Here is a 25,868-nt window from a genome sequence, read left to right on the forward strand (position 1 = left end):
TCAGGAGTCGTGCACTGCTAGACAACACAAGCAAAGTCAGCAAAAAAAAAAAAAAAAAGGAAAATGAGAACGGATAAAACATAACACCATTTCAAAGTGTAAAGGACAAAGCGACATGTGCACTGCTTCCAAGATGAGAGAAAAGCTCCAAGCAGTGAGTGGGAAACGAACTACAATATTAACATACAAAGGGCTATCTATCCAATTAATAAACCCAGGCATAGGAGGCTCGGCATCAGTAACACTTTCTTTATAATTCGGCAGCGTGTCCAAACAAGAAGCCTGATGCAGACAAGCATCCCACTGCTCAGGGCGTGCACTCGCTTCATTTTACTCCACCGAGTTCCTGTCATGTTAGCGCTGACAGCCTCACACATACATTAGGGCTTTTTCAATCACCTGAAGAAGAAGAGGAAAAAAAAAATAAAAAAAAAAAATAATTCTTTCATGGCAAAGGGGCAATTTTGCAAAGCTTTATTTAAATGACAGTTAGAGGGCCACATGGTGAAATTTAAAGAGACACTTTAAAGCGGCTCTTTCATCAGGAACGTAATGCTGTCACACCTTTACAGCCAACCTAGAGAGGCACATAAAACGTGACGGATCAAGTGGCAAGAATATTAAAAAAAAAAAATTAATAAATAAAAGGTGCCTTTGATTTAAAAAATACAAAAAAAAAAGGCTGATCAAAACTAAGTGTGAAGTGCATACTCGATGGCATAGTTCTGCAAAGAGGAAGTTGCTTGATGATTTGTTCTTTTTTCATTTTGTCAAGACCCATCAAATATAAATTGAAATTAAATCACATGATCGCTAATAAAATAAGGTTTCATTTAACACACATCTGCGGGTTTAACTCGTAGTTTCTAAAGCTATCATTCTTCACAAACACTGGACAAGTCCTCATGTTGGATTTCTTTTTAAATGTAATTAAGTAGGATACAATATCAAGTGTAAGAGGTCTATGATTATGTGTTACCGTATATACTCGTGTATAAGTCGGGTCTTGAAACACGAAAAACGGATCATAAAAATCAGGGCTGTGGAGTCGGAGTCGAGGAGTCGGAGTCGGAGACAATTTTGGGTACCTGGAGTCGGAGTCGGCAAAAAGTTAACCGACTCCGACTCCTACTAAATTTAAATGGGAATTAAAAAAGTAAGTTGAAATGTCCCAATTCACAAACAGTCATAATGAACTACTTCTCTGCTGTAAGAATAAAGCCCAATGCATGCAGTGCATAATGTTACCACAAAACGAACATGTCAAGTAACCATGAAGCATGCTTTTCATTGACTGTATGCGTCACTATATGGGATGTAATGCACAGGTAAGGTGCGGCACCGCTTTCCATTGTGTCGTGTTCCACTGTTACAGGGAACTGTGAACCTAGCCTAAAGCCCCCCATACATTTACAGATGCACTGCCGATATTTCGGTCGTTCAACGAGTCATCACGCGTCAAACGCCTGAAAAATCATCTGGTGTGTTCTCAGCTCCGTCGGCTCCCCTTCGCTATGCGCTAGTGAAGGGGCGAAGAGCGAGAACAGATCTCCCTACCTGTCTCCAACAGAGGCTCGTTCTGCTGATCAGCTGGCCGGTGAGTGACACAATGCACTAAACTTCCAGCTGGCTGACAGAGGAGACAGCCACTGCAGCAGACAGAGGCATCACATTACTTTGGATGGGGACGGTGGTCGAGATTTTCGGCAAGCTGGATCTGCCCGTCCATGTGGACACCCGCAATCTGCGGCTGCCAATCAATTGTGTTTGTCTTTAATCTGGCATTATAGTAGAGTGTTGGCTTCCTAGCCAGTAGTCCTGTGGTGAAATGACATGTATGTTGCCTTCCTTTCCTTCAATGGATGTAGAAAATACATTCGCATAGTATATACATACAGAGGAGTCGGAGTCAGGGAGTCAGAGTCGGAAGATTTAGAAACTGAGGAGTCAGAGTCGGAGCATTTATCTACCGACTCCACAGCCCTGATAAAAATCACACCTCGACTTGTATGCCTGTTCAAAAATACGACACTTATTTATTTTTTTTTTTTATCATCTTCTTGTCTCCTCCAATCTCGTACCAGTTTCTCAGACGCATCAAATTTTGTTGCAGCAGCGCAGTTAGCAATTTCTTTCACCACTTCAACGGCTTTTAATTTAAAACCAGCTTCACATTTTCTTCTGATCGAATGCTCCATCGCAGATAAGGGGATGCTCTTACGATAAAGGTGTATGAGGGTGTGAGATACAAAAAACTCAAAACAGTGCAAACGTTACTTTGGAATAGTTTGGGTATTACCGTGTGGTCACGTAGGCATAATACATAGAAAAAAGGCCATGTGCTCCGTGGTTACTCTCTCAGGTGGGCGTTAGCATATTATAATCTCTTGGACCAACAGCTTGAGTTTTCCACATTGGACTTATACGATCAACATTACAAAATACAGGAAAATAAAAAGTAAAATCAAGCCAAGACTTATCCGCGGGAGAACTTAAACACGAGTATATATACGGTATGTCTTTGTACAAAATAATGCTTGACGGTCAAGTTTTTATCTGCACTCTTTTTTTATGAGCCTCATTTATTAAGCTTGCGTAAAAAAAAAAGAGGCTTGAAATGTGAGTACATAACTTCCCATGCAAATGTCAGGATTTGTATAAAGAAAATTTGATGGGGAAAAAGTTAGCATATTTACAGCAACTCTGACCCATGCGTACTCAACATTTCAGGGAAACGGGAAAATGATAACACCCTTGAACAAGCAAGAGAAAGCAGGCTAACAAGCTAAATGACAACTCATGAGCTGATAATGATACATATCCATTATGATAATGTGCGCACTGCGTTGACAAGACAAAAATTTTAAAGCTCAAATGTGATGAAAATGACGTACAGAACGTATTTTAGTCCACTTTTGAGAGGACCAATGCTGCATATTTGTAATGAAGGCGGCACGGTTGCACAGTGGTAGCGCTGCTGCCTCGCAGTAAGGAGACCTGGGTTCGCTTCCCGGGTCCTCCCTGCATGGAGTTTGCATGTTCTGCCAGTGTCTGTATGGATTTCCTCCGGGTGCTCCAGTTTCTTCCCACAGTCCAAAGGCATGCAGGTTAAGTGCACTGGCGATTCTAAATTCTCCGTAGTGTGTGTGTGTATGTATGTGTGTGCCCTGCGGTGGGCTGGCGCCCTGCCTGGGGTTTGTTCCTGCCTTACACCCTGTGTTGGCTGGGATTGGCTCCAGCAGCCCCCCCTGTGACCCTGTGTTAGGATATAGCGGGTTGGACAATGGCTGACTGACTGACTGACTGACTACCTGAAATGTGAAGTGAGTGAGCAGACAGAAGACCAACTAAGTCTAGGCCTCAAATGCCAATCAATTTCACTCCAACCAGTTACTAAATTACGCACCAATTCTTGTCGTTAATTACCGTATATACTTACATATAAGTTGGGTCTTGAAACCGAAAAATCTGACTGACTGATTGACTGAACTATTTTTGTGAAGTGCTGCCGGAAGAGAACCCGGATGTACCAGAAGTGTTTCTGGGTGCCCATGCAGCACATCTGCTACACCGGGAAGTGCTGCAGGAAGAGAGTCGGGAAGCACCTGGAGGACATCCCAGTGCATTATAAAAGGGGCCGCCTCACTCCATTCAAGGAGCCAGAGGACGGAGCTTGCAAGGAGAGGAGTGGAGGCAGCAGAAGAATAAAGAAAGGAAAAGGACAGAGCATTGTGGGGTTTGTACACTGTGTGAGGTGCTATAAAGAACTGAAAATAAACGTGTTTATGTTTTGGACTTCTGTGTGTCCTGTGTCTATCTGTGTCAAGGCTGATCTTTCCACGGGGTACCATTTATAAAACGTGTTGTCATTTCAACATGCTGTGACTGAAATGTATACATATAACCTTAAATGAAAGTCCGAAATGTGCAAAAACAATTCAGATGAGATTAAACTGCGGAGCAGTGAGGTAAATCAATGAAAAAAGTGTCCTTGACCCAAAACTTATGGAGGGCACTGCATTGTATAGTTTTTCTTTTCAATATGTTGCCAATACAATTAAGACAAGTATTAGGAGAAGACAGGAGTAATGCATTTCAGTACCTGCATAGCAAACTGTGTTGCTTCTACATTCTCATTGATGTTACCCTGCTAATGTAATTAATACTTCCAGAATGTAATGCATTGATTCTACACTCTCACACAGTAGATGGCATTAATACACATTATTATACTGTATTATGAAGCATTATAATGCATACGTTTTAAAAGAGTTACATATAATAGTTCGTGATATGATTTCTAAAGCTGTAATTTTTGCTTTGTTTTGTATCCTTACAGATGCAGCTTGTCTAAATCATACAAAAAGTGCTTGCAGAGGCTTTTTGCTGCTTTAGACAGACAAGCAAAGGTAATTTTCTGGGCTTCGAGGGCTTACAGTAGGTTAACACACCTGCTTAAAGGTGAGCCACTAAAACCACTGGACATCTGTGTGCATGCAAGCAATGGGAATATTGGCTTATTGCATACTCTTGTGCATGCACACCACGTGAACAAGTGCTGACATGGTTTGTCAGAGTTAAGGCTAGGAAGTGTTCACCTTGTACATCAACAAACTAAAAAATTCAGCAGCTTCAAGAGAAAGAAGAAGGGAGGACGAAAGAACAAGGACCAGAATGTCCATGCAGTGAGCCACACACAGGAGAACACAAGAACCGAGACTCACCTGATCACCGTCACATATTGGGTGTGTCGTTCAGCACTGTGGATGATTGTGGCTAACCATCCAGGTTGTATGACGCGATTGTCACACTTATTTTCTTTACTTCTGCTTCATTATTATGAGGAATGTTAAAGATATAAGGAGTTAAAAAAAGGTTTAAACTTGCATCCCTGTTTGTCATATTTCTCTATCCTGTCACCACGGGTCTAGAGATCAGAGGGAAATGACCCAGCATTCACTGCTACTGAAACTGTGCAAGTTGTGTCATAGTCCCAGGTCCGTGTGCACTGTGGTTGCAGGTCTGACCTCGGTATCGACACCAATTTCTCACCTTGGTACTGGTACCAAAATGGTTCCAAAGCACATAACAGAGAACTTCAAAACCCCCATCTTACTCCAGCCTCACTGGTGTTCCACACTACTGCTCGTCTCTCTGATTGTGCCACACTACACACTGCCTCCCTCTTGATAGAAGTGAAGTCAAGATCACAGCAGGGCACCTAGTTTTGTTTCATTTAGCCAACAAAAACCTTATCAACGAGTAATCAAGCAAAAGGATATGAATGTGGGATTGACAGGAAACAGAATGTTTAATTCTGGTAATGAAAATCCCAAAATGCTGGCACTGTACCGTTGTAAAATGTAGGTATTTCATTACTTTTCCAGTATTCACACCTGGTGGCATGGATCGCGGACTATCTTACAGACAGACCTCATTATGTGCGTCTCGGGAACTGCAGGTCTGACATTGTGGTCAGCAGCACAGGAGCGCTGCAGGGGACTGTACTTTCTCCGGTCCTGTTCAGCCAACATACATCAGACTTCCAATACGATACAGAGTCCTGTCACGTTCAAAAGCTCGCTGACGACACTGCTATTGTGGGCTGCATCAGGAGTGGGCAGGAGGAGGAGTATAGGAAACTAATCAAGGACTTTGTTAAATGGATGCGACTGAAACCACTTACACCTGAACACCAGCAAGACCAAGGAACTGGTGGTGGATTTTAGGAGGCCCAGGCCCCTCATGGACCCCGTGATCATCAGAGGTGACTGTGCAGAGGGTGCAGACCTATAAATATCTGGGAGTGCAGCTGGATGACAAATTGGACTGGACTGCCAATACTGATGCTCTATGTAAGAAAGGTCAGAGCCGACTATACTTCCTTAGAAGACTGGCATCCTTCAACATCTGCAATAAGATGCTACAGATGTTCTACCAGACGGTTGTGGCGAGTGCCCTCTTCTACGCGGTGGTGTGCTGGGGAGGCAGCATAAAGAAGAAGGACACCTCACGCCTGGACAAACTGGTGAGGAAGGCAGGCTCTATTGTAGGAATGAAGCTGGACAGTTTGACATCTGTGGCAGAGCGACGGGCACTGAGCAGGCTCCTGTCAATCATGGAGAATCCACTGCATCCACTGAACAGGATCATCTCCAGACAGAGGAGCAGCTTCAGCGACAGACTGCTGTCACCGTCCTGCTCCACTGACAGACTGAGGAGATCGTTCCTCCCCCACACTATGCGACTCTTCAATTCCACCCGGGGGGTAAACGCTAACATTATTCAAAGTTATTGTCCGTTTTTACATGCATTTTTATTACTCTTTAATTTAATACTGTTTTTTTTTTTAATCAGTACACTGCTGCTGGATTATGTGAATTTCCCCTTGGGATTAATAAATATCTATCTATCTATCTATCTATTTACATTCCCTCTGGTGTAGTTGTTAACGGGAAAGAAGTTTAAGAGTAAACCGGGGAAGGATCTGGAATTTGAAAAGGTGTTTACCATCTTCCTTTTAGCCATGAAGAGAAAAACCTGTAAGAGAATTCCCAGTTCAACTTTTAACATGGTTCCTTCCCCGCTGCTGCTTTAAGGCCAGCTTCGGTCAGAAACTGATCATCGTGTGAAGGACAGAGGAGCAGCAAATGGGAACAGGAGGCATGCACACTTTCTCCCATTAAAAAAGCCTATCACACCTTAGGTGATTTTGATGCTAATAAACCAGGTTACTAGTTGCTACCCAAATTTTTGACGGTGGAGAAAAACTTTCTCAGATGATAACACCATAATGAATTCTGACAGACAACGTTAAACAAAGTACAGAACTGTGTTTAAACCTGTTTGACAGCAGATGCACATGCTACAGTAGGACTCAGTATCAAGTGGAGCCCATACATTAGCTGCTCTGGCAGAAGCAACTTACTTTTATCAACATCTTCAGTGTACTATGGCTGTAAAACAGAGTGAGGGTGGAGATTGCTGTTATGTTATCTTCTGGGTTTTCCGACACTGCACAAGCAATGCAAAGAAACTTCTAATCTGGACTTGCAAAGCACCCCAGACTACCCGTCACTGTGGCTCATATCAAAAAGGATACCAAAAGACCCTTCATTGCCGGCCCTCTAACAATTCCAAAGGCATGCCTTACAATTACCTGTGAATGCTTATTTAGATTTGTTGCTCCTTCCCTTGGGATCTCTTTCTTTCTCTCCATTACACTAAAAACAGCAGTCATGTTCAAACCATGCTTCAAAAAAATTTTTCTTTGCATTTCCAGTCTGCTAAGCCCTTTACAGATTACTCTCTAACTGATCCTGATTCCGCTCTGTGGTTAAAGTCTTATTATCAATCTCATATCCCATATCATGTCTATTGTGACCATGGACAAACGGATCATTGAAACGCATAGAGAGTAAGGGCAAAAGACATAAGGAACATCAAAACAATGTCATTACTAGAAAGACTTGATAAAAAAAACAATGTGAAGTAAATAGAAAAAAGCAAATACAAAACAACCATGAGTACAGGGGCTTTAATTGTGATCAAAATGTTACTTGCCTTTAATAAGAAAAAACAAAAATAATCATGAAAAAAATATATCTGGAATGGTCTCCCCTCGACTTTTCTCATATACTCATATATGGGGATGGATATTTGAGGAGTAAACTGCAAGACAATGATTATATTTTTATATTTTGTACATTAAAGAACCATCAACAACAAATCAAAATCAAATGAATAATATATTGAAGAATTATTATTAAAGTAAAGTTGAATAAATCGGACTCTGCAGCTGCATAAATAAAAAAGTACCACATCTGGTTAACGGAAGTAGCCCAAAAGTCAATAGAAATCTACGTGTTGTACCTAATAGTTGTATGCAAAATTTGGTTGACCTAAGTAAAAGCGTACTCAAGTTATCATGTTTATATATACATACATACACACACACACACACACACACACACAGAGACAGACATAATTCCAAAAATGGGAGGTCTACAAACGTCAAGATTCATTAAAATCTTGAAATGGAATTTTTGGAGGATTCCAATACTTTCCCTATACTTCTTATACGAGAAAGCCAGGGAGGTCTAAAACATCGAGATTCATTAAAATCTCAACATTGAATTTTTGGACTATTACTATACTGTACATTCCCTATACTTTATATACGATAAAGTAAAAAGCAAGAATAACATTAAGGAATAACAACCCAAAACAATGACCCTGCACATGGGATCTGTTACGGACTGCGAGTTATCAATGGTTTTACAAACTGCTGAGAGAGACCCAACAGATGCATCAAGTCTAAAATAAGAAAGAACAATTGGAAAAGGGGAAGAATTAGAGAATAAGATTAGCAGCACAATACGTACCACCTGAGTACAACCAGTTCTCCATCAAATGCACAGCACCTTAAAACTTCTCTACACTGGAGCTAGATGGTCCATGGGTCAGTCAAGTAAGACTAGCTTAAATACAATGGATTTACAGAGGTTTACAAAAAGACAGACAGGAGACTCCCAGCATGAGGCTAAAAATTGTTTTACACTGATGATACCCAGATAAAGTAACCTCTGCTGAATAAACATTAGGGTAAAAGTAGAGAGGTCCAGGAGATGAAACATATGAGGCAAAAGGTAAACATTAACAGAAGTAATAGAGAGCAGGCAGTTTCAGTCATCAGTCCAGAAAGAAAAGATTGGAGGACAATCCCAAAATGGTTCACCGACAAAAGCGCAATAGACATATGCGCCCCGACAAAACCGCGATGGACAAATGAGCGCCGACAAACCCGCTAACTGGTTTTCGACAAATGCGCTGACAAAATCACCACGACAAAATCGCGAGAGATGCCAAGAGAGTGGGACGCGTACGTGTGCATTATGTACACATTATGTGCTAGGTTATCCTTCTATATAAAAGCAGTCGGGATTGTCCTTCCGTCCCTTGAGTGCTACGCAGGCGCGGAGTTTCACACACGCCCCGTCCATTTTGCAATGCACGATGGGATTTGTATTTTTGTTTTTCCAAGTAAAAGATGATCTTCTACTCCGGACTGTGCGATATCTTCTTCTTCTTTCTTACTATATAAAAGCGGTCGGGATTGTCCTTCCGTCCCGTGAGTGGAAAGCGTAGCGGTATTCCGCTTATCACAGACTTACTACTTGCAGTTTGTGGTACGAAAGGACATGATGTGAGCAGAGTTCTGGTGCTCCCATCGTTCCCTTGCTTTTGTGTGTGATGCGCTGGAAAAATAGACAAAATTATGTCTCTGGAAATAATTAATGTTGATGGAGTACAAATGCCTCACCGCGTAGTAAATATCAGGGGGGTTCAAAAGGGTGACCTCAATATAGAAAAAAAGTTTAAATTTCATCACAAAAATAACAGAAACTACGAGTATTAAAGTAATACCGCTCAAATGCAATATAACCAAATTAATGAGTTTGTATAAAATATCAAATTGATCTACATATTGAATTGCCTTAAGAAGTGTTCAACTTAAAAGTCAGTCGCCTTAAAAGGCGGGTCAGCCTAGTAACTGTTATAACTGCTGATGATGGCATGCTGCGAACAAATAACTCAGTCGAAGGTTGGCATAACGCGTCGTATCCAAAGCGGAATTACCAGCAGTCAGGCAGCCACGAAAGTCTAAATATGCTCAACTATCAAGACGTCTTGCTGCAATTCTTTCTACATATGCAGGGCGTGATCTTAAGGACTATCTGCGTGCCGTGCTGATGACATGCCGCGTCTCATAATATTGACTTCTAAAATAAACATTATTATATATGCTTTAAACTAGTAATTCATATTTAATAAAACTTTCGCGATTTTGTCTGCGCGATTTTGACGCCGCATTTTAATTGCCCCTATTTTGTCGGCACTCATATGTCTATCGCGCAAATGTCGGGTCACATCCCAAAACACATAAAGAAAATGGAAAGTTAAAGGACACAATTGGCTGACTGGATCAACGGCCAAATGTATAACAAAGTTTTTGAGTTTGTGAGGTAGAATGTTGTAAAGTGGGGTCCGTGGCTGAGAAAAATGGTCATTTTAATAAATAAATAATTGCCACATTGGGTTGGGCCATGGTAGCATGGCAAGAGTGGTTCCCGTGTGCAATGTAGGAGCAAATGGTCCTGCACTTAGTCTACAGGTTCAGAATCGCCGAGACCCAAATTATCGTCAGGAGTTGCTGATTGCTGCAGCTCTGCCACTTATTTTAAAAAGAAACTGTAAGTATTAGGAGGAAAAATAAAGAAGGATTGAGAGGAAAAGAGACTGGCCAGTGACCGAGAGAGGTAGACTCGAGACACGAAAGAGGTTAAAAGGAAAAGGAAGACAGAGAGCAAGAGTGCCCAAGCTGAATGGAGTGAGGCAGGCGGTCAGGAATGAGTCTTAGGACCATGGGAGTCAAAGGCTATAAAAGGGGTGCTCCTACTAAACGCTTTTTTGGGAGTAGGAACAGCCCGATTGATGGCGTCTTCCCACAAGGGCCGAAAGTGAGCAACGGGAGAGGCATGTGGGGCTTGTTGGGTTACCTTGCATATGACGAAGGAAGGCAGCAGGGAACGAAGCCTCGATTAGAAAGTCGACTGCACCCGTCGGCGGGCATCTCCTCTTTCTACAAGGTCTGAAACGGATAAGCGGAGGAGAAGCCAGATTTAAAATGAAGCAGCTGGGATGTTTTTATGGACTGACTCCACTAACACTTTTTGTTTTTGGATTATTCATTTAATTTGGAGCAACTGCACTTTGGGACGCTGTTCATTTGATTTATTAAAATCAAACAACCAAAATCAAAGCACAGATCACTTACGTACTTAGCCCTTGCAATGCATTGTGTGCTTTGTCCTCCTCTGACAAGCACATCCCGGTCATAACTAACGACTTTGTCGAGGCTCCCAACACAAGAATGGGATGACAGAGACAACCTGCACCATCACATTGAGATGATATGAAAATTTAAACTGAGTAAGCCGATAATTTTTTATTTTTAGAGGGTGCAGAGATGGGGCAGCACGGTGGCGCAGTGGTAGCGCTGCTGCCTCGCAGTTAGGAGACCCGGGTTCACTTCCCGGGTCCTCCCTGCGTGGAGTTTGCATGTTCTCCCCGTGTCTGCGTGGGTTTCCTCCGGGTGCTCCGGTTTCCTCCCACAATCCAAAGAAATGCAGGTTAGGTGGATTGGCGATTCTAAATTGGCCCTAGTGTGTGCTTGGTGTGTGGGTGTGTTTGTGTGTGCCCTGTGGTGGGTTGGCGCCATGCTCAGGTTTGGTTCCTGCCTTGTGCCCTGTGTTGGCTGGGATTGGCTCCAGCAAACCCCCGTGACCCTGTATTCGGATTCAGCGGGTTAGGAAATGGATGGATGGATGGAGGGTGCAGAGATATTATTGAATTGAATCTATAAGATGGTAGGAAAAGAAGGGAGGTCACACTGCCAGACTGAAAATTAAGATAGACATCTTCCATGGTGTTGTATATCATTGATGCCAAAGGCTTAAAGTTTGGAGACAGTAAGCAGGAAAAGTTATAGAGGGGATGAGAAGGAAGTGCAGAGGATATAGGGATCCTGTTTGTTTACAAGATTGACCTGATTTGAAGACAGAAAAAGAAGGAAGAAACAGGAATTAAAAACCTGAACCTCTTTAACTGGACGAGATAGGCTTCACACTAACCTAAAGGGCAAGATTCTGGAAGATGTGGTGCCATAATTGAGGTGCACAATGATGCTTCTTAACTTATGCCAAATATGGAGAGCATAAAAGACTAAGGGATTTAAATAAATGGATGTGACTAACTTCAAGGAAGGAAAAGAAAGAATAGGAAGGGATCTGGGACAGGCCAGGTTAGATATACAGTGATCCCTCGCTATATCACGTTCGACTTTCGCGGCTTCACTCTATCGCGATTTTTATCTCATACACGCTTACGTCACTACGCATGTGCTTTCTGTGAACTTTTATCTAAGCCCTACGATGGCTCCTAAATGTGCTGCTTTTTCTAAGCCTTCCGACAATAAAACTAAGCGCCGGAGGAAGATGCTTACTATCCAGGAGAAGGCAAAACTGTTGGATATGATTAAAGATGGCAATACCCTACAAAAGCCTCCTCACGCATATGAAAAGACAACGCCAGCAACTGCCTATCAAGATGTTCTTCAGCCGCACACACCCAGACATCCACTGCCTACTCCTAGTACTTCTTCACTGAAGACAACAACGCACCTGCTGAAGATACTGCACCACCTCTGAAGACTCTCCTACTGAGGTCGTGCCTTCATAGGTTAGTGGTTGTGTGTAATTAAATGTACAGTACAATAATCTACTATATAAAAGCGTTCGGAATTGTTCTTCCGTCCCGTGAGTGCAAAGCGTAGCGGTATTCCGTTTATTACAGACTTACTACTTGCGGCTTGGAGGTACGAAGCGACGCGATGTGAGCAGAGTTCTGGTGCTCTCATCGTTCCCTTGCTTTTGTCCGCGATGCGCTGGACAAATAGGCAAAATTATGTCTCTGGAAATAATTAATGTTGATAGAGTACAAATGCCTCACCGCGTAGTAAATATCAGGGGAGATGGTGCTTGCTTATTCTCATCTATAGCTTATTTAGTGCAGGAAACTCCATCTTTAGCGGTACAGATTCGGGCTGACATTGTACGACTTTGGACAGGCACTTCAGGGGATAAAAATAAACGTAGGTTTTCGGGAGATGTTATGAATGGGCACTTTGATGTTCTCATTCCCTACACTTACATGCCTGATGTACACATGGAGCGCACAAAAATTGAGGATAAAAGTCGGTCACCTTAAAAGGCGAGTGTGCCTAGTAATATGATATTTGTAACGTCTGTCTTATTTTCTCTTATTTTGTCTAATATATTGGGTAATACGAGTGTAATGGTGACTAAAGGGTGTTGTTTCATGTCTAGAAGGCTCTAATAATGTTAAAAAACTTATTTAGAAGGTTGTAAAAAGGTTTTCTATACTCCAACTGCGAAAATATTCGAATTATAAATAAAGAATCCTACTTCGCGAAAATTCATTTATCACGGTAGAGTCTGGAATGGATTAACCGTGATAAACGGGGGTTCACTGTAACTCTTTCAGGGCGAATGTCGACTTTTGTTAACAGGAGAGGTTGAGGGCGAAAATCAACTGTATGTGGTGACCAAACACACCGTTATGGGTTAGTTCAACTCTATTTGCTAGAAGAAAAGTTTAGTTTGACGGTTTGTCTGAGATTCCCTGCACTCATGTGTGTAGCTAAGAGTAAACAATGGCAAAAATGGCACTGACATCTAGTGGGAGATCGAAACGAAAGCACAAAGCAAAATACTGCATGGACGATGCTTTGCATTTTTTAACTTGCACTGTGCTTTTATTGCTCTTTAATTAATATTGTTTTAATCAGTATGCTGCTGCTGGAGTATGTGAATTTCCCCTTGGGGATTAATAGAGTATCTATCTATCTATCATCTCTGAATTGGAATCTGACTTGTTGGACTCTGATTTTGAAGCAAGTGATCTGGAGTTCGAGATTGAAAATGAAAATGAAGTACCGGCCTCAGCTGATCGTGGTGCTGAACTCGCTTATGTAGCGGACACGCCTATAGCAATGCTCACTTGGGAGGACTGCCACTTCTGATGACAAGATGTATGTACCAGATTGCACTGCACTGCTATCATGACCGCCACTGCCGTCCCCCCGCCCCCTGCCATATGAAGACAGCCTGGCAGCCGTTATACCACCCATGAGTGGCTCAAGCCACAAGAGATGGCAAACTGGCGGCCACAGCTTGCAGCAACAGATGCTTTATGTTGATTTATGTGTCATATCATTGTTTTGTGTGCTTTTCAGAAAACAGTTTTTTGGAAAAAATTGTCAGTCCTCAAATTGTTAATACTGAACCAGGACAGTGGGTTTGTGGAAGCATTTATCCAGCTCAATATTGGCTGAAGAGTTAACATCCAATGATATAACTCTAGGTCCGGCAGAGAGAGCCCTCAAATCATACCACCCCCCCAGGAATCATAGTGATGTTCTTAATAGAGGGTCTCTTACTACACTGTGTGCACAATTATTAGGCAAGTGAGTATTTTGACCATATCATCATTTTTAATGCGTATATTCCAACTCCAAGCTGTATTAACTTGAATGCTTATTGGATTTAAGCACGTCAGGTGATGTGTATTTGTGTAATGAGGGAGGGTGTGGCCTAAGGAGGTCAACACCCTATATCAAGGTGTGCAGAATTATTAGGTAGCTAGTTTTCCTCAGGCAAAATGGGCCAAAAAAGAGATTTAACTGACTCTGAAAAGTCAAAAATTGTAAAAAGTCTTTCAGAGGGATGCAGCACTTTTGGAATTGCTAAGATATTGGTGTGTGATCACAGAACCATCAAACATTTTGTTGCAAATAGTCAACAGGGTCGCAAGAAACGTGTTGAGAACAAAAGACGCAAATTAGCTGCCAAAGATTTGAGAAGAATCAAACGTGAAGCTACCAGGAACCCATTATCCTCCAGTACTTTCATATTCCAGAGCTGCAACCTACCTGGAGTGCCCAGAAGTACAAGGTGTTCAGTGCTCAAAGACATGGCCAAGGTAAGGAGGGCTGAAACCCAACCACCACTGAACAAGAAACATAAGTTGAAACGTCAAAACTGGGCCAAGAAATATCTGAAGACAGATTTTTTTCAAAGGTTTTATGGACCGATGAGATGAGAGTGACTCTTGATGGACCAGATGGATGGACCTGTGGATCAGTAATGGGCACAGAGCTCCACTCCAACGTGGAGGTGGGGTACTGGTATGAGCTGGTATTTTTAAAGATGAGCTAGTTGGACCTTTTGCATTGAAGATGAACTCAAAATCAACTCCCAAACCTACTGCCAGTTTTTCAAGACACTTTCTTCAAACAGTGATACAGGAAAAGACCATGATTTTTATGCAGGCCAATGCTCCATCACTTGCATCGAAGTTCTCCACTGCGTGGCCAGCCAGTAAAGGCCTTAAAGATGAAGGAATAATGACATGGCCCCTTCCTCATCTGACCTAAACCCTATCGAGAACTTGTGGGCACTTCTTAAACGCTAGATTTACGGGGAGAAAAACAATACACCTCTCTGAAGAGTGTCTGGGAGGCTGTAGTCACTGCTCCACAAAAACTGATCGTCAACAGATCAAGAAACTGACAGACTACATGAATGGAAAGGCTTATGACTGTTATTGGAAAGAAGGGTGGCTATATTGGTCATTGATTGATTTATTTATTTTTTAAATGTCAGAGATGTTTATTTGTAAATTTTGAGGTGTTTCTTAATTATTCTCACTATAACAGATGAAAATAAACAAGTGAGATGGGAAAATTTTCATTTTTCCTTTAGTTGCATAATAAATCTGCACACTAATAGTTGCCTAATAATTGTGCACATATGTATTCCCCTGATGATGTTCACACTCACATTTCCGTTGTGAAACATTCAGGTTTCAGGTTTATTAACATTTTGTATTGACTGATAGCACTGTGTTTGTTCCATATTAAAATTAATCCTCAAAAATACAACTTGCCTAATAATTGTGCACACAGTGTATTGTGATGGATGGCCGGGGATCGTGCCCTACCGGGAGACCTGGAGGAGCAGGGGACCAGGAGAGGGGCAATTTATACCCCGGGACATGAGAGGGCAGCTTCCCTGGGTTGAATCAGGGCCACAGGCTTGGGGCTTAGAAGCTCCAACCTATTGTGGTCCGTGGCCACCGCCAGGGGGTGCCTAGACAGCTCCGGAAAAAAAAGATCTGCAGCACTTCCGTCACACCCTGAAGAGGAGCTGGATTCACAGGCAGTGCTTCCGGAGGCTAATTGGGAAGCACCTGGACCACTTCCGGGTGTACTTTAAAAGGGGCCGCCTCACTCCATTCAGGGAGCTGGAGTCGGGTGGCAGAGGACGGAGCTCGCGAGAGAGGAGTGAAGGCGGCAGAAGGAAAAGACAAAGAAAAGACTGAGCGGAGTAATTTGTGGCTAATTTGTGCATTGCGTTATGCTAAGAAGAAGAGGAAAATAAATAGTGTGAGTATTTTGGACATCTGGCTGTATCAGTGTCTGTCTGTGCCCGGGCTTCTTTTACACTATTCTATAGCAAGGCAGATAGAAGGGATCTACATTTTGACCAATATTTTATAAAGGGAGAGGGAGGTATTGGAATAAAAGTAAAGTTGTGTAATTAAAGCGGTGTTAAAGAAACACAGAACTGTATTGACTTTGATGATCTAGAATGGAAAGAGCAAGTGAGAAAGGGATTCCTTGATACTCCTAGATATGATCATAATTAGATAGAACTATGTCTACCAGATAAGGAGAAATGCCAGTGCCCAAACATTCAAACAAGTTAGTCAAAGGAACATTCAACAAAAAAAGAAAAGAAAAAAAGATGGCACAGGGAATGTAATGGGAGAAAAATAGACTTTGCCCACTTAATTTTATATATTCGCACAGGGTCTCAAATGAACTAAACAAGGGGCATTATCAAGTAACAGTGAAATGCAAGCTGCAAATAAAAACAGCAATTTGTGCAGCAATAGCAGCGATCAAATCAAGAGCATGAGCATGGGCCACAAGTGACATATTAAAAAGTAAAGGAGACAATGGATAGCCCTGTTTGACACTTTTTGGAATCTAAAAGGATTAAGAAATAGTTGAGTTGAAGAGCATTAAAGCCAACTGGGGAAGTAGAACGTCTCGATCAAAATCATCAAAACCCACTGAATAAACAACTTTCCACAGAAAATCCCTATTCATGCAGTCAAAAGCCTCCTCGGCATCAAGTGCCAACAGAGCTGCAGGATGGAATAGAGCGGGAGCTATATCTATAATATGTAGAAGACAAGGCATGTTATCTGCTGCCTGGCGGGACAGGATAAAACCAGTTTGATCTGGGTGAATTAATTTATGAATAACCCTCTGCAGACGGAGTGCAAGGAGATTTGCTAACAGCTTAGTATCAGAATTCATCGGGGAGATTGGGCGATAATTAGAGCAGTCAGATGGCTCTTTCCAGTGTTTTAAGAGGAGGGTGATCAATGCCGAATTAAATGAGAGGTTGAATTGGAGGAGGAAGAGTTTAGCATCTGTATATAAGGGGGTTCTAGTTAATTCAAGAAGTCAGAAAGGACCTCAGGAAGCCAACCATCTGACCGGAACAAATTTTCCAGAACTCAAGGAGTCTAGAACCTCCTTAAGTTCCAATGAGTTATCTAAGGAATACAATGCAGCGGCATCATCTGTCAAAAGCCTGGTAAGAGACAAGTTATCTAAACAAGAATTTAGATAACTATAATTCTTTCAGTACCTAATTCAAAATAAAATCCCAGAAAGCAGTTATTTATATACAGAGGATTGTGAGTGAAAGCCTTGTATTTATTTTTAATAGACGAAACTGATGCCCATACCATCTATTTCTGTAATTTCAACACCAGTAACTTTCTAGGTTTAGATCCAGACACATAATATCAACCCAGTGCAACAAATTCACATTCAGGTTCCTGCAGCAGCAGCATGGAGTTTAGATCATGAGCCCAAGATAAATTTGTGAATTTCCCCTTGGGGGCTAAAAAAGTATCTATCTATCAATCAATCAAAAAGCTTAGGGTCCAGACATGAAACACAAGGGAAAGCAAGAATTCAAGAATGTTTGACTGCATGCAAGAAACAGATTTCTAGAATCTCCAATTGTGAAGCCACAAATAAATTTTTTTATAGCCATCCACACATAGACAAGGTCATCAAAATAAGAACTAGAGCCAATATTTATAAAATCTTCAAGCTGAGTGACAAGGGTATCAGAAAATAAATACTATATTCCGAATAAGAAAACCATTAAACCTCTAATAGAAGTCACAAAATGACAGCATGGGGAAGTCAATTTTCATTGTTGTGCAACAGTGATCTGAGAGGACTGGCTGTTTCAAGAGACACTTTAACAGGGAAGAGGGAAACTTAGAAATAAAAATGTAGTCTAATCCTGAGCCAGAATGGTGCAGACGGGACAAGAGCAAAATATTTTAGTTGAGGGATTTAACATACGAAAAGAATCAGTCAAGTTGAAATCAGGCAAATCTACACAGCAAGATGGATGGTTGTGTTGTGAGAGAGGAGCTGGCATTTTCTTTAATACTGGGATCATAAAAGGTGTGGCATTTCGATTTACTTTACTGATTGAATTCTTTTGCACTACCCATTTAAGTGAATCGATGTGTTTATAGCCTGGCGTATATATGGGAAGTTGGCGGAGGGATCACATTACAAATACTGTATATCATTTAATAATTCATACATGTTATACAGTGTGGTTATTATCAACTTCTCAAAAGAATTAAAGGAACACTTTGAAAACACATCAAATCTCAATGGGAGAAAAAAATCCTGCTGGCTATCTCTACTGCTATGGACTGGGTAATGTGTTAGGAACGAAAGGATGCCACATTAGTTCAAAACAGCATTCCTGACCCCAGAAGTGGGTCACAATTTCAACACAGAACAGGTTTCTGAAGCATTTTAAAGGCTTCTTCTAGTTTTAGTGCAGGTGTACTTGGAGTTGGGAGACAAAGAACAGTAATAGGCTCAACTTTATTTAAGTGTAATTAAAACATCCTTGTCTGTATTTTTTTGTTCCTTTAGCCATGAAGGTAGCATTTAGAGTACAGTGGAACCTCGGTTCACGAACGTCTCGGTACACGTACAACTCGGTTTACGACCAAAGAGTTCGCCAAACTTTTGCCTCGGTTCACAACCGCACACTCAGTATACGAACAAGCCACTTTCCCTTTCGGTTTGTACATGTTCAGTCTCTCCCTGTGCATTTCCTGTGCAGCGAGCAAGAGAGAGAGCGAGCTCGACACACACACACACAGGCAGCAGAGGTGCGCGCGCGCACACACACACACACAGGCAGCTCAAGAGAGGCGCGCACACACACACACAGGCAGCGTGAAAGAGGCGCACACACACAGGCAGCGCGAGAGAGGTGCACACACACACACAGGCAGCGCGAAGGCAGCACGAAAGAGGCGCGAAAGAGGCGCGCGCACACGCACACACACACAGCCAGCGCGAGCGGCACACACACACACACACACACACACACAGCCAGCCTGAGAGAGGCGCGCACACACACACACACACAGCCAGCGCGAAAGAGGCGCGGGCACACGCACACACACACACACTCACACAGATACACAGAGGCAGCCCGAGATACAGACACACAGGCAGCGCGAGAGAGAGCTGGACGCATTAAGGTAGGAAGGCAGTTAAAGAATGCACTGGGCTTAATTTTGTTTGCACTTCTGTTACCAGCGATCTGTTCATAGCGTGCATTGTTGCAATGTTGTTTTTCTTGGTGGTTTATTAAATTACGGATTTTTCAAATGTTCATTTTTTTCCCTGTGCTTAAAACTCATTTAAAAAAAGTACTTTTAGCCAGCGGTTGGTAGCGCTATAGCACGAACTATTGCATTGTTAGTTTTCTCTGTTGTTCAATGTTATTCAAGGTTTTTAAATTTAGTTTACTATTACGCTGTGCATTCTATGGTTTAATTAACTATATTTGTGCTTAAAAACTTTAAAAAAAATATATACATTTATATACAGTTCGTATGGTCTGGAACGGATTAATTGTATTTACATTCAATCCTATGGGGGGGAAATTGCTTCGGTTCACGACCAAATCGGTTTACGACCAGAGTTTTGGAACGAATTATGGTCGTGAACCGAGGTTCTACTGTAGTGCGTTTGTGTAACCCACTGTTGACTTTACATAAGTAATTAACCTGTTTAAGAAAGTCCTACCAAGGCCTAGGTTATCTCCATTCTTAATGCAACGTATTGTCTACTCCTTATTTTAATAATTCCTTGTGTACTTTCTCTCTATTACAAAAAGGAGACGAGACGTGATCTTCTCAGAAGACAATTTGACATCCTGCAAGAGACACTTTAGTACCACATGAGACAAGGCAGTGAGACCACATTAAAAACAAGTTCACGGACATCTAACCAAGCAGTTGTTGGAATGCTTTTGGCAGACGGACACCATGTGCTCCCAGCTCTTAAAACGACAAGCAGAACACGCAGCTCGCCAGCAGATGATCCGACTGCATCTCCTTAGCATGTGTTTAGCCCCCACCAACCCCCCTTCACAACGCGAGCGGCAGAGACACAAAGTGGCAAAAAGACAGCTGCTGTACAGGCTTTTAAATGATCGACATGCAGTGCGACAAAAAGAACTCGTAGCTCGCCAGCAGCAGTAGCAGAAAGACAGCAGATGATCCGACGGCATCTCCTTAACGTGCGTAAAGCCGCCACCCACCCCCCTTCACAATGCGAGCAGCGTTATACGTCCTGCGAGAAAGAGATTTAACCACGCACGGGGCCGGAAATAAAGGACAAGTATTGTTTTTACAAAAGTTTTAAAGTAAAAGTGAAAATAATGAATATGTAACAATTCCCATGAAAATAACAATCTCTTTAAAATTGTATATCTGGTTAACTAAACCCGGGGGTGGGCGAGCGAAGCGAACGGGGGGAAGAGCCCCCTAGTATTTAAGTGTAATTAAAACATCCTTGTGTGTATTTTTTCTGTTCCTTAGGTCATTTTGGGGATTGGCAAGTATTCACAAATGCTCCTATGAGTTTGTCTAATTTTTTATTTTTTGACAAATAGATTATTTCAACAATATTAATAGAAGAAGGTAATCAACCTTTCTGTACAATTCAAATCAATCATAATGGAATATTCTTGTGTGGAAAGAGCCCCTTTCTTGCATCAGGGCCTAGTCAAAGTGCCATCATAGAGACAGCCACAAACTGAACATTGTATCAGGGAGTCCTTAAGGAAATCATGAGTCCATCTGTCAAAAATATGAAGCTGAACTTTAAGTGGACTTTGTAACAGAACAATGACCCAAAGCCCACAAGCAATTCAAAGAAAAGAACAGAGTGTTATCAAAATTACCAAGTCAAAGCCAAGAGAAATGCTGTGGGTGGAACTGATGCAGGAATCACATGGAGGAAAGCCTTTGAACGTCACATAAGGAGTAGTAAATAGGAATTTATCCAAATCAATGCAGAAGACTGACAAACAATTACAAGAAATGTCGGCAGTAAGTTATTTCTGCCAGATGGGGACAACATGAGCTTTTGAAGCTAGGGTTGTACTTATTTTTCTACCCTTAGCAGCAATTGCATTTCTGACATTTTGCTGAATGACTGTAAAGAATCATTTTTATTGTTATTTAATCAGATCATATTTATCAGTATTGTTGATGATAAACAAAACATGTTGAAGAACATACACCTTTTCACGGGGTGTACTTACTTTTTCACATCACTGTACTGTATATGCACCTTCATACACTTTGCAAACCAGCAGTATTAAACAGGAAATAATTAGTGTGAGATTTTGTTCTCTGATGCCGCTGAATTCAGACGCTTCTTTGTGCAGCTTCAGGCTGCAACAGTATAATTGGGTAGCTGGCAGCAGCCTTCTATTACTTTTTAATTTAGATGGCCTCCCAAAAAGGAAATAACATATTAAAAAAAAAAAAAAGGAAAAATATTAAAATTAGCGGATGAATTAAAATACGATCGTAGAAATCATCCTGGCTGGATGCATCATTCAATAAACAGATCATTTAATTGACCTGACTTATCTGCTGACAGAGACATTATTGTCCTAGTTACTTTATCAATGCCAGAAGTGTGTTAAATATTATTATTATTAATAATATTATTATAAATATTAAATACACTATTGCAGATGATCATTGCAATTAATTCTAGCAAAATGTTTGTTATAAATGATGATACGTCTGGATTAACGCATATGCCTTTTCAATGAATGCCCAAAGAAGATGCATCCTCATGGACTACTGTGTCCAGTGATGCCCATCAAGTCCTGAGCACACCCGGATGCTTCTCAGACATTAGCATTAATTTGCTTCAGACCATACATGCTCAATTCCAGCAGTCCCAATAATATTATTTCCAATGTTCTTTGTCAAGAAGACAATCTATTAAAAATGCCCATGAAAGACTCGAGTTAATGAAAAACAACCTTGCCTGGAACAGAGACCCACTCTTGGTGCCAAGCCTGATAACCCAGGGTGTAAGATGACATATGGGGGCAATGCCATTGTGGTGACGAGAATGAGTAGGACCTAGGTGTTCTAAGCTTTTTCAGTGGAAACTGGCATTTTTTTTTTCATACTAAAGAAAGTGTGCCCCTAGAGATTTACTTTGTTCAGCATCTACAACTGGAGATTCTGTTTCCCTTCCATCATTATCAACTGGCCATAGATAATAGGAGCTTTAGAGCCACAATGACTACAACACAAAGAGCTCTTACTGAAGACAAATCAAACAGCTTGGTGCATGATCTCTATATACTGTATATTTATAAAATCCAACGTACATCTGTCTGTCCGCTTTTCACTAGAGAACTACTTAACGGATTTAGATTGTTTTTTTTTCTATAATTTGCGTGACCATTCCGGTTGATTTTGAGACCTCTCTCATCACGCTATGAATCATAGTTCGCTTGCGGAACTGATTTATTTGTGCGAATCTGACAGACAAGCAGCAGGCCGAGGGGAGGGGGATAGTGCCCTCCTCACTCACACGCCAGCCTCGAGGCGTTTCTTACCTCCACATAGCTAGTGAATGAGAGAACTACTTAACGGATTTAGATCTCATTTTTTTCTAAAATTTGCTTGAAAATTCCGGATGATTTTGTGGCTTCTCTTATTGTGCTAAGTATCATAGTTTGCTTGTGGTACCAATTTATTTGAGCAAATCCGAGACACATGCAGTGGGCTGAGGGGAGGGGGGCGGGGACAACCTCACTAACACGCCAGCCTGGGGGCGTGTACCTTAGCTCCGCTTAGCTAGCGAACAACAGAACTACTTAACGGATTTAAATTGGGTTTTTTTCTATAATTTGCTTGAACATTCCGGCTGATTTTGTAACTTCGCTCATCGCGCTAAGAATCATAGTTCGCTTGCTGGGGTGATATATTCACACTAATCTGAGACAGTGGCTGCAAGCTGAGGGGAGGGTGACATGTGACGTCAGGAGTGAAGAGTTGGGCTGGACCCTCCTCACATTCTGTTTCACTACTACGTGCGTGAAGCCATGGGGGATGGCTAGTTTAGAAATATGGACAATGCGCTGAGCCTGTCTAATTAGAAGAGTAATGCATACATAAAAAAATTATGCCAACTAGTAGCCTGAATACAAAGATCAAACAAACCACAGTCTCATCATATAACGTCTTCTGCTCTTTCACAATTATGAACAAAATATTGTGAACTTGGATGGTAAAATAACAACTACCAGAAAACAGTTTAAAAAATAAATTGTAATCTAGAAGACAAAAAAAGAGTAGACAAGAGTGGCGAGAGAATATATATGGAGGAGTCACTGGCAAAAATCAGTCCATGGACAGAAAAAAAATAAAATAAATGACAATAAAATACAATTTGTGGCTATCAGAAGGAGAGAGCAAAAGGCCCTAACCACCTCTAACATTATTTTCCCCCAAGTACTCTACTAGAATGAAGATTTTCATTTATCCAAAAAACAAGGATAAGGGATGCTGTACACCACTAGCCTAAACATGCTTGAGTCCATGACATCACATTCAACACGACCCAGGATCATGTCCCATGACTATCTATCCATCCCGCTATATCCTAGGGTCACGGGGGTCTGCTGAAGCCAATCCCAGCCAACACAGGGCACAAGGCAGGAACAAACATCGGGCAGGGCACCAGCCCACTGCAGGGCACACACACGCACACAATGCACACACTAGGGACAATTTAGGATCGCCAATCCACCTAACCTTCATGTCTTTGGACTGTGAGAGGAAACCGGAGCACCCAGATGAAACCCATGCAGACACGGGGAGAACATGCAAACTCCATGCAGGGAGGACCTGGGAAGCGAACCCGGGTCTCCTTACTGCGAGGCAGCAGCGCTGCCCCCCGCGCCAACGTGCCACCCTGGCCGTGACTAACCAAAAAAAAAAAAAATCACAAACTGGTATTGTATGAAGGTGGTAATAATAATAATAATAATAATAATAATAATAATAATAATAATAATAATAAATAAAATACTACAACCAAAAATTAACTGCACAATTCACAATACTCACTGGGTTTGACTTCAGAAATGTGAAAAGGAGGACAAAAATGTACAAACAGTTTTTTTTAGTTAGTTAAGAACTGAATGAGGAGCCAAAGAACGTCCATCATGATAAAATCCATATACATTTCTTCTTTTCAATAAAAGAAAAAGATAAATGCTATTCACCTTGTGAAGAGACTTGCTGGAAGCTAAATTCTCAAAACGATCATTTACCCCAAAGTACTGTTGTAACTCATTCCAGTGGGTTTCACAGTCAGCCTGGTATTTACTGAAAAGAAAAGCAAAAATAAGTTTAAAATGGCCACTGCTGTCAGAGTCAGGAGGCAAGTTAGAAAAGGTACTCAGCTACACGTACAGTGAGATCAAGCACTTCTGAAATCAAAAATTGGAAAGCAAAAGAGTGTATGCTTTGGAACTGGACAAGTGAATTAGCCATTCCACTGGCAGATAAAGTAAATGCAGTCTACAGCTAGGCCCAGTTACTGTACATAGTCGTAGATATTGGCTCAGTTTATCTACTTGAAGTAATGTTTTAAATCCATATATGTCTTTGTTTGAAGCAAGATTTTAAGGTTCTTTTGTGTGATTTTATTTCATAAGACAACATCGGACAGAAAAAAAACCTTTTCTATTGTACACATCTATAAAGAAAGTGAAGGCTAACATTCCCCCAAATTTTGTTTTGACATTTGTTAATATACAATGGGGAAAATAAGTATTTGATCCCCTGGTGAACAGGTAAGTTTGCTCACTTACGAAGAAATGAACAGCCTCTGATTTTTATGGTAGTTTCATTTTAATGGAGAGAGACAGAATATCAACCAAAAATCCAGACTAAACGCATTACATTAAAGTTATAAATTTATTTGAAGGTCATTGAGTGAAATAAGTAGTTGATCCCCTACAACCCAGCCACAATTCTGGCTCCCACAGATTGTCGGTTACAATCAATTAATTCCAGATACTCCTGATCTAAACTTGTTATGTATAAAGCACACCTGTCCACAGAATCAATTCTTCTATTCCAGCCTCTCCACCACCACAGGCAAAACAAACACCAAACAGCTGTCAAGGGACATCAGGGACAAGACTGTAGACCTGTACAAGGCTGGAATGGGCTACAAGACCATCAGCAAGAAGCTTGTTGAGAAGGTGACAACTATTGCTACATTTATTTGGAAAAGGAAGAAATATAAATTGATCATCAATCACCCTTGGTGTGGAGCTCCACGCAAGATCTTGCTTCATGGGGTGAGGATGATCATGAGAAGGGTACAGGCCCGTGATGGTTCACAAGTTCACTGGCAAACTTAAGACAGGCCTGTACATGTGCCTTCTTGAGCAGGGGGACCTTGTGGGTGCTGCAAGATTTCAATCCATTACGGCTTAGTGCGTTACCAATGGTGTTCTTGGCGACTGTGGTGGTCCCAACTGCCTTCAGATCATTAACAAGCTACTCCTTATGTAGTTTTAGGCTGATCCCTCTTCTTTCTCATGATCATCCTCGCCCCATGAGGCAAGATCTTCATTGTAGCTCCAAACCAAGGGCGATTGATGGTCTCTTTATATTTCTCCCATTTCTGAATAATCACACCAACAGATGTCACCTTTTCACCAAGCATCTTCTTGAAGGTCTTGTAGCCC

General features: G+C 41.6%; 1 protein-coding gene across 1 annotated transcript in view; it reads right to left on the reverse strand.

The window, feature by feature from the left end:
• Positions 1–25,868, reverse strand: part of fam204a (family with sequence similarity 204 member A) — a 122,927-nt gene that overhangs the window by 91,002 nt on the left and 6,057 nt on the right. Inside the window, exon 4 of the mRNA XM_039737157.1 lies at positions 24,390–24,492. Within this exon, the coding sequence (XP_039593091.1) occupies positions 24,390–24,492 (103 nt within the window). The remainder of the gene's footprint in view (positions 1–24,389; positions 24,493–25,868) is intronic.

The sequence above is a fragment of the Polypterus senegalus genome, chromosome 1 (genome assembly GCF_016835505.1).
Source record: "Polypterus senegalus isolate Bchr_013 chromosome 1, ASM1683550v1, whole genome shotgun sequence".
NCBI classification, from domain to species: Eukaryota; Metazoa; Chordata; class Cladistia; order Polypteriformes; family Polypteridae; genus Polypterus; species Polypterus senegalus.